Source organism: Gavialis gangeticus, unplaced genomic scaffold (assembly GCF_001723915.1).
Source record: "Gavialis gangeticus isolate Ggan-Ray unplaced genomic scaffold, GavGan_comp1, whole genome shotgun sequence".
Lineage (NCBI taxonomy): Eukaryota > Metazoa > Chordata > Crocodylia > Gavialidae > Gavialis > Gavialis gangeticus.
In genome coordinates, this window is record NW_017729000.1 from 6361989 (window position 1) to 6372718 (window position 10730).

Consider the following 10730-nt stretch of genomic DNA (forward strand, 5'->3'; position numbering starts at 1 on the left):
AGCTTCAGGTCTCCCTGCAGCTTCTTGTGTTCCTCCCCCAGGGGGCCACATTGGTGGGGCCGGAGCCAGGGCCAGGGCCAGGGCCAGAATGAGTGGGTGTTCTAAGCAAGTGTCCAGGGAATAATGTGTTTTGCTTGGTAGACGTGCCAGTTAAATACTTCCCAGCGGTGCTGTTAAGTTAGAGCAGCTTCAATAGCAAATACATGTCCAAAGAAAGTGACGAAATAGCATTGCAATATTCACTTTTACAGGAAATAGAAATAATACGGTACAAGAAGCAAATAGTAAATTATTGGTCTCATGTTGGACTAGTACAGCTTGTCATTCACAGTCTGATGTGGGTTCTGTCTGCCTTCTGTAATAAAGCCTGTAACTAAAAGGTGAAATTGCATATAGTTGGGTCCATTGGTATGCACTTAAACTTCCTGTAATTCTGATAAAGTTTGAAAGAGGGGAAACTGCAGTTCCAAATGATTTGACAGCGAAGCGTGATGCAATGTCATACATGGCTCCTCAGTTTAATCAAGAGGCTTGTATGAAATTAACTTCTGCAACCAAATTAAAGCAGAAGTGCCGACGTTTGGGTGGCTTATAAAATAAGACCACAGGGGCTTCTGAGTGGGGCTGAGTAGACTTTAGAGGATGGTAGGTTGCAGATTTGACTTTTGCCCTAATCTGTCAGGATGCTCATATTGTCCCCAGGTTGGTTTTGGTACAGCAACAGATATGGGCAAGGAAGACTTGACAAGTAACTGCTATTCTGAGTCAGCTCATATAATGGTACTTTGTTTATCATGAGAAAAACAAAAATATTGCTTTCTCTATTGATATTTTCCACAATTATGAAATGACAAATTACTTCTGATAAGATCTTTTCATATATGTGATTTGTATTAGTATTTAAAATTACTCTAAATTGCTTTTCATTATGTCATGGAGACCATCCAGCTGATCTATTCAGGTTCTAGGCTTGTGAAAGATTGTACATCCCAAATGCATTTTGAACAACTGAGTATAGATGACGGATGATAATGGACAACTATTGACAACTATACTTGCTGACTTAGTTTGGTTATCTACCTCCCTTACAACAGAAATTGATATGTCTGGCACTTTAGGTGTACAGTAGATATTTTATCTTGCCCCAATTTGGTGAATTCAGTAAGAAAAGGTAGTGACTAACTGTAAGAGTTTGTCCTCTGAATATATTTTTAAAAAATATAATAAAACAAAAAATAAGGGTTGAAAGAAATTGTGGCATTCTGTTCGTGTCCCTGAATGCCATGTAGTTGTCAATAAAAACTTATCAGAATTTGTTACGCACCTGTGCTCATGATTTGGAGACAAATGAGTTACAAAGATTTAGCACAATCTTAACCTAGAATAATTGTATTCACTATTTTCTAAGACATTTTCTAGGTAATATTGTCTTGGAAGTTTGTTGCCTAACAGATTTTGATTGGTGCAGAGGTCTGATGAATGTCTAAAATGTTCTTTTAATCAAATAAAGCTTCTGATCAGCCTGTCTATTAAGAGTCTGTCTAGTCCTTCAGGTTCTCTTTGATAGTGTATTTGGCTGCAACCTGCCTAGCATGAAGTGTTGAGCAGCTTTGCTATTTCCCAAATTTGTCCACTCTCCATACCAGCTCACCTGGACGTGATGTGGATGACTTTCCTTTTGTCAGATTTGTAGCTACTGATCAGACAAATATAAGCCACCCTCACTGAATCTGTAAATTACATCAGGAGAAATGCTACCCCAGCTTTTTTGCAGTAGTTAATTGTCGACTATGTGGACTGCTGTCACTATGTATTTAGAATCTTATTTGGGCGGCTTTTTTATTGCTGGAGTACAAAATGAGCCCGGCTTAGAAGTCCTTGTTGTCCACAGTTAGAAAATGTGCAGTCATTCTGCAGCTTCTGATATGTGCATTTCCACCCCAGAGACACACTACATCTTAAGGATGCCACATCAAATCCACAGTATTGTTTGGCCTTAAATGACAAAGCTGTAATTAACTCTATTCAAGACACTGCTTAGAATTGGATATCTTGTGAATGAACATAACTGCCCCTTACCTTCTCTCAGTTGTGAAAACAGAGAGGAGAGCGTTTGGTATATTCCAGCAAACACCAGTCTATCTGTGTTATAGAAATATAGGAAATAGAAGTTCTCAGCTGTACTATATATATTTTAGTAAATTCTTGGTCCTAACCTGACATTGGAAGCCAATCATACTTGCATTTTTTTGGCAGGTGGAAGGGATAACTGATCCCCAAATACACAATTGGTTTGCTGTCTTGCAAGTTACTGTTGGTTCTGCTGTGTTGAATTCTCTAGGTGCATTGAATATTCTTGCCTGAGTTTCCTGTTGTGAACAGAATTACTTTTCATGGGTGTTGGCTGTTTTACTGCAAGCTGTATATTATTACCTTGCTTTTTATCCTTTTTGTATAGTGGGTCAGTTAATCTTGTTAGTGAACCTGAGGAGAAATTGCATGACACTCCTGTTTTCATAGTAAGATTGGAAAGAGCACAACAGGAAAAATTTGCTGTGGGTGTTGAAATTAAAGGTGTAATTGGGATTTGCGGTTTCTGTAATGTAAGCGCTATAATAGTAGAATCCTTTCATACTGGTACAGTAACTTGGTTGCAGCATGTCTTTGTCAGTGACTTTTTAAATTAATTGAAATTGGCTTCAGGGGGGCACATGCATTTATTTGACAAGGGCAGCTGAAGTTTTGCAAGCCCAAGAACAAGTCACCAGTTACCAAGACTAGTGTCTGCATGGCATAGCCAGTCCAAAAATCCTATTTTCTCTCTGTCTGGCCACACTTTACGCTGGAATGATTGGAAAGAAAAAATGTGATGGTGCCCATAGTGAATGATAAGCTGCTGTTTGTTAAATGCTTACAGCATCTGAACCATAGTCTAATGTTTTTCCCTCCCATACAGGTATTGATTTAAATATAAATTCATTATACTGACTGCCTAAGTGTTATGAATATCTAACAGTTGGTCAGTGAGCCAAATTCTCAGGTATATTCACAGCTTCCTATGTGTTAAAAATACTTCCAAGGAGGACCTCTCCTATAAATATGTGCATAGTTTTAGTCTTCGGTAACAAAACAGTCTAAGCTTTCTTGCTTAAGCCAACTGGATTCTATGACAACTGTTTGTTTTCTGCTTTACTGTTTGACTTTTGCCTGTCTGAATGTACCTGTAAATATATAAATGTTTTTCCCTTAGTTGCAGATCGTTTGGGCTGTGATCCACGAACTCGTTTCAATGTTCCACCAAACACCAAGCAGTGGATTGCCTTGCTGCAACGAGGAAATTGTACTTTTAGAGAGAAAATATTGCGAGCAGCTTCACACAATGCCACAGCAGTGGTCATTTACAACAATGTGTCCAGTGAAGAGCCCGTCACTATGACCCATCAAGGTAAATGGAACAGAATTCATTCACCTTTCACTTCCTAAAACTTCATGTTTTTTCTGCCAGGTATGCTGTTTCTAAAGCATACGCACAATACTGATTGAAAGCACTTGTCTCTCTGTTCTTTGAAGATGTGCATATGTATATAATACAGTGAAATGAATGCATTTAGAGCTATACTCCAAAGGGAACACCTGTCTACCAAGTAACTTTTATCTCCTTCCTTTTTGGTGGATTTTAGAGCTGTCGCTTGTTGTGAAGTTTATGGGAGACAACATTCTTGAATACAAGAAGAGCTGTAACTTTTACAAAGCATAGGGGAGTAGCAAATGTTTATAGTTGTCTCTCACTGGTGGTTTTAAGCTTGGGTTTTCAAAAGAGCCTATAGGAGATGGTGCAAAAATTGTGTTCTACACACCCCTTTTTGGTGACAGCCTAGTTCTCTTATGATGGTCCAAGCCAATAAATGTACCTGACTGTTGTACTGCCCTAACAAGGTGCACATCCTTGAAAGAAACATGCCTCTAAATATAATCTAGAATTATCCCTTTGAGGTTTGATGCATTAATGGTCTTGGATCTCTGCAGACTTTCATTTTACTAGAATATTCCACATGGATAATGTTGGTGTTGTTAGTGATTGTTTTTGGTAGTTAGAACTTGTTCCTTTTGCATTTTCCCACAACTGAAAAACATTTTTTGTACATTTTTCAAGACCAGACTAAATTTTGCTTTATTTTTGCAGAAGAATGTCTGTTTTGAGTTGCCTTCATCCTTCCCTTCCCTGAAAAGTTTCATATGTTTCTGATGGCTGTTTCCTCTAAATCTTCTTCTAAAATTGTTTCAGTAAATTTCTTTTTAAACACAGAGAGGAAATGCTTGTAGAAGTTGGAATCTGCAGATGATCAATTTGCATATTGTGGAACCCAAGTGTGAAATAGTTTCAAATATGCTTTGCTAAGGGAGCTATATAGTCTCTTGAATACCTAATTTGGGATTTGAGCAAAAACTCATACAGAGGAAACTACCCAGTACCTATGTTCGTAACTCTTGCTATCTGTCTTTTGCTTTGTTCTATTAAAACGCTTTCTACATCTTCCTTCTGTGGGACATCTTTATTCTTTGTCTCCTCTGCTTGTGTAGTTTTCCTTTAAACCTTTCAGTTTTGATCTCTGCCTTTTCAGGGCCAGTGGGTAAGACTTTGAAGTGCCTACTGCCTGTATTTAACAATACATATGTTTTGTGGTTTCTAATGCTCCTAATGAATTGGAAGTCCTGATATTGCAATTATTGATACCTTTTGTAATAAACTATATCAACAACAGTACATATAGATTTAAAACAATTTGTTGCTTCTACCGTGTTAATAAATAGTAGAATGCTGCATAAAGTCCTTGACCACATTCTACTGACTTACACTTTTCCTCCTCCTATAAGTTATTCAGTAGGCATGACCTTTAAGAAAAGAGTGAAGTCTAGACAGGTCTGTCAGGAAGGGAACTGTAGGAACATCCAAGATTGGAGAGACTTGTGCTAAAGCAGTGGTGCCCAACCTTTTTACCTGGTGTGCCAGATGGATGGTGCCCAGTGTCTTCGTGACCCAGGTCCTAGTGGTGGTTCTGATCTGGCACCCGGGGCAGATATTGCAGGTCCCCATCTGGCAGCACAGAGGGAGAAGAGGGATCAGTCTGGCCCAACCTGGCCCCATGGGAGTGGAGGGGGCATGGCCCAAGTCTATGGGGGATGGGGCTTGGCCCAGCCCCAATCAGGCCGTGGCAGGGAAAGGATGTGGCTTATCCCTGATTCAGCCCTGAAAGAAGAGGGCATGGCCTGGCCCTGATCTAACCATATGGGTGGAAGGGATGTACCCCATGTCCAATATGCTGCACAGAACTTGGGAATTTGGCAGCAGGGGAGGGGTGGCAGTATTAACTGCCACTGTTCCCCTACCACCAAATTTCCTCACCCTTGGGGAGCCCTGTGCGCCAGATGCCAAGGCTCCACAGGCCACATTTGGCTTGCAGGCCGGAGGTTGACCACCCCTGCGCTAAAACATTGACAGCAGCATTTCAGTTATCAACTAAAGCCTAGAGAGGTAAGTCAAATATTGAATGTTAAGGGAAACATAAGGTGGTGCTTGAGAGAGAGGATCCTAATTGATTGAGTTTGGTACATACTTTGTATAGTTATGAATGTGTCCATTTGTTAAAGGGAAAATTAAAGTTCACTCAGCACTTCAGCACAAGTACCAGTTTAGTTCCTTGGAAGAGTCCTTCAGTAGGTCTTAGGGCTGGCATCTTAATGTAATTCTTCAAATTGTAAGGACCCGAGATCCATTAGTGAGGAGTCCCAAAGGCAGAGACTCATGATATCATTATGTGAGTGGTTTATGTTTGAAAAATAAATGTTTTACAATATGCTTCCTTCAGTTCTCCACCTTTTTTATGCCCCATGTAATTTAAGTTAATCTTTGCATGAGGAGATAAAAATATTAATCACAAAAAATGCATGTTGCATGCTGAAGTTACTTGGAGCAGGGGCCATTTTTTGTTGTGTACTGGCCCTAATACAGTAAGACAGGCTCATTTGCTGATTGAGACCTGTCAGTACTCACTGAACCAGATATTAGACTTGAACAATTCAAACTGCTCAGCAAATTCAAAATAATGTGCTATCTCGGCTTTAATTTAATGTCAGTATTAAATGTCGTGGTAATAAAGTAGAACACAACTGTATTTTACTTTGTCTTGAGAGCAAGCATTGGAGACTCTGTATAGGGCTACAACATTGTTTTATGAGTCACATTATTTGCTGACCTGAGCAAAATTTAATTGCCAGTGGGGAAACAGCAGTTTTATAGATGTGGCAATTGTGATATCTAGACTAGTCGTTGCTGTAACTTCAGTTCAACACTAAAATGGATGTCAGAGAGGACACGCTTCATAGCTGTGTAGTCTAGTCCTCCAAGCTTCCTACCCACTGTGAATCCATCTATATAATGGCTCAAGTATTCTGACTTATGAATCTTACTGTCTTTTAGGTGAATCTCTGTAACTGAACATAATATTCTCAAGTTTTGACCCTTCAGTTCCCTGTGCTATTACCTATATTCCTTGCTGGTCAGTTTGTAAGGAGTCTGGCATTCTCTGCACTAACAAGATACTGAAGTCCATTACCTTGTTTCTTTGCAGTTTTCCCCCTCGGCAGGGGTTGACTTTCCATGGCTGTGACAGCTGTTGTCTAACTAGTCTAACCAAGTAGGTGTCCTTAAAATAAAGTTATTTGATAGGTAAATAGACATGAGACACTCATTTTCGCATACCAGTTTTCCAGTACTCTCAGCTATTATACAGTTTCCATAGGGCATTTAGGATGTCCGCTTTCTCAGTTTGACTGCACAAGGGTCTACTAGATGCAGCCCGTTGCTGCTAAATGCATGCTGTGTGTTTGCTTCTTAGGCTTTCTGAGGTATTCAAAGGGCATATTCTGTTCTTCCAGAGAAGGAAAGCAGGGAGAACAGAAGCTGTGCAGGACACATCTTCTGTGGGCCACGTGCTTGATCCTGGTCTGATAGTGCTTGGGACCCATGCAAACAGCCCAGGGATGCAGAGCAACACAAGAGGCAGGGCTGCATACAAAAATATTGGTTTGCTTATGCTGCCTCTATTTTGTAAGCACAGTTTAGGTTGCTCCCATTCCAATCAGGCCCACAAACCTAACATACCACATCTGTATCCTTCTAAAATCATGTGGCAGCTATCTCATCAACACTGTTCCCTCAGTTGTTATCTTCTCCCACATCAGCCCTCTTCCCAGTAAGTCTGGAGAAATAGAAGATATTTTTGCATGTTCTGAACTTCACCATGTCCAGTCATTGAATAGGGTTAACAAAGGATCCCTTGTTTTTTTCCTCCAACTCTATTCCTCCTGTTCAGGCACCATGGGTGATCTCATCTGCTCTACTTTCTTAATGAGATGAGACCCAGATTAGTTGAGTCTTGGACATACAAGTCTTGCATGTAAAGGTAGTTCTTTATCTATTTAGTTTTTAACATTGTGTTGCCCCTCAGAGGGCACCCATTTCCCTGCAGATGTGAGCAAGCGGCCCTCCTGCAGGTCTGTTTATTTTAGCATATTCACGAAGGTTTCATCCATGTTGTGTTCTGTTTTGTGGCTAAATGCACATTTTGAAGAAAAAAGGGGTACAGAAGTGTGTGTGCATGTATGTAATCCACATGCTGCTTCAGCAGAATACAAAAACTTTCTGGTGGCCAGGTGTCAGCCATCATCACTCTTCAATCAAAAAACATTTTCATGTGTCACTTGAAAACTATTGGCTCTTTTAACATTAAGAGTTGTTCCTCTCTTCCCCTGCTCCTTGGTGCTGTAATAGTATATCGTCTTTGACTCTTGGGTTTTAGTGCTGCTGTCACCCAGGGCCCAATTGCAAAAGAGGCATTGACCTTACTAAGCTTGTATCCACTTCTGAAACCAAAAAATTCTGCTGACTTGAGTTGCAGCAAATTTTATCTTGCTTCCCCTGTCTATATACCCACAGTAAAATATGTACATTTTGCATAACTTGGTAAATGCCCTTCATTTACTCAATAGAGGACATCCTTCCCAGCACAGGTTTTACAGGCTATGATATCACTGGCAGGAAGGCAGCTTTATGGGTGGTTTTGTTTGCTACTTCTACTCAAGCAGAACAAATACTATCTAATGTAGTGAGTGCATATGTGGTGGAGGAAAATATTTAGTAGCTGTCCCATTATAATCAATTATGGGAATGGGAAGGAAGTGCAGGTAAACTAACACTTTAACGTTAAATGTTCATTTTAAAAAAATTGCTGTGGAAACTATGATTAATTCTCAGATTGTAGCAATTTTACTCCATTAACTTCTTGGAATTTTTGTTCTATAAAGGTCTGTCATTTTTATTCTGAAGGTTAGTATAGGTTCTTTCCTCTCTTTTTTTTTTTTTTTTTTTAAGTACTTAAAATAAAACTCATCTAAATGGAGACTCAAAACACCAATATAAAAATTACCAAATTCCACTGATAGATGAATGGTATCGCTTGTGTTAAGAAGATTCATTTAAGTCTTTACTCTGTATTTAGCATAATAGCTGATCCTGGGTGGGTAATTGTCCAAGATTAAGTGTTGAAAGGCTTCAGGACAAACTTGCAGATATTGATCTTGATGTGGCTTCATTGCATTTTTGGATAAATAATCTGTTCCTTTTTCAGAGCATCTCTGTTTGGTATGGTATGTAGGCAGATTCTCTGCCATATGTTTTTGTGCTGTAAGAAAGGCGTGTTAACTTTTCTTTTTTTTTGAGGATCTGTTTCCCCCAGGAAAGTATATAGTTGGTCTCTATCTGACAGAAGAGTGGTTAAAAAAGCAGGATTCATGTCTGTTCTAAAATGCAATCAAAGATGAGAATTTATAAGTTTAGGTCTCAAGTTTAAAGGCAGAATGGGGACAGTAGTGGCTTGTCATTGCCACCTGATGGCTCTTTCATTTGTGTCATTGAGGGTTCAAGGTTGGCATTGTACATGTTAAGAACCTTTCATTTAAATTGCCATGATAATGCTTGTTGGCACTTGGGCATTAAAGAAGGGAATGAATATATAAAAGCAACTATGCTTTTGCCTCCAAAGGGTAGTGGTTTCAAGTCAAGATTCAGGGTTGATATTGGGGCAAGGAAGAGAAGTTTGCACTGTTGCCTCTTGCTAATACACAATTTTAATTATTGTAGTTACACAAGGTAAAATGGTAAGTGACTGGAGGGAAAAAAAACATGCATGTAAACCTAGTCTTTCATTGCAATTTAGAGGCATAGTAATCAAAAAGAAAGTCTATGCAGTAAAGTTGTCTTGACTGTTAACAGTAGAGTGTGTGTTAGGAAGCTGAGACACCGGAGCCATTCCAGGATAAGCCAGGAAAAACTGCTCCAGTGAATGGACACATTATTAAAGTGTGTTGGAGAATAATCTGTGCCCATATCAAAAGGCAACACTTTTTCTCCTGAGTTTCCTGGGCCATCATGGCCACAACAGCTCTCACACCTGAACATTTTCCAAGTGTTATTTCACCGTCTTCAGAAGTAGTTACAGCCACCAAGGTAGAGCTGTCTTGTTATTTAGGGGACGGAAAAGTTGATTGCTCTTGTCACTGTGAAAAGACCGTGACATTGTGAGGGGTTAGGTTTTGTTTGTCATCCATGACTGAACCTCAGCAGCAAAGTGCTATTTTTAGTCTGTGCATTTGTTACTGGGCCTTTGCACTAATGAATTAAGGTTCCATTAATGGTCCTGTTTGAGCAAAAAAACCCCAATACAAAATTAGTATACAAGGGATACTTCCTTCCCCCTCCCCTCATTAAGAATACTTTTATTTTCTGGCTCCAGCATCAGGTGGAAAACTCTAGAAACAGTAACCCACAAGAGATGCCAACCAGCTTCACACCATTTTATGGTATGGAACTGAATCAAATATTTGGCTATCAAACTGCTAACAAACGTTAGTGTGATACTGTTGTAACAGGGAGCTGACCTTGTCTGTGAAGACTGAGACAAAAAAGGCCTTTTCTGCATCCCCTGTCTCAACGGTGCCTCCCCATTCAGTAAAGGACCCACACTTTCCCTGATCATCCTCTTGCTACCAACATACTTGTTAGAAATCCTTCTCATTACCCTTCACATCCCTTGCTAGCTACAACTCCAGTTGCACTTTGGCCTTCCTGATTTCATCCCTGCACGCCCAAGCAATGCTCTTGTATTTTGCCCTAGTTACCTGTCCAGGTTTTCACTTCTTATAGGCTTCCTTTTTGTGATTTAGTTTACTGAAGAATCCCCTGTTAAGTCAAGCTGGTCTTCTGCCATACTTGCTAGTCTTCCTGTACATCAGGATGGTTTGTTCCTGCACTTTCAGTAAGGCTTCTTTGAAGTACAGCCAGCTCTCCTAGACTCCTCTTCCCCTCAGTCTGTCTTCCCAGGGGATCCTGCCCATGAGGTCCCTGAGTGAGTTGAAGTCTGCGTTTCTGAAGTCTAGGGTCCTTTCCTTGCTGCTCTCCATCCTTCCTTTCCTCAGGATCCTGAACTCAACCATCTCATGGTCACTGCTGCCCAAGTTGCCATCCACTACTACATCCCTCCAGTTCTTCCCTGTTTGTGAGCAGCAGGCCAAGAAGAGCAATTAATGCTAATGCAACAGGAAGTGGACACGCATGTAATTTAAAGTGAAGAGACCTGTTATTATTTGAAAGAGTCTGAGAAATCGATAAGTCT

General features: G+C 40.1%; 1 protein-coding gene across 1 annotated transcript in view; it reads left to right on the plus strand.

Moving 5' to 3' along the window:
• The window catches only part of RNF130 (ring finger protein 130), an 85424-nt gene that overhangs the window by 19145 nt on the left and 55549 nt on the right, over positions 1–10730 (plus strand). Inside the window, exon 3 of the mRNA XM_019505966.1 lies at positions 3251–3445. Coding sequence (XP_019361511.1) covers positions 3251–3445 — 195 coding nt within the window. The remainder of the gene's footprint in view (positions 1–3250; positions 3446–10730) is intronic.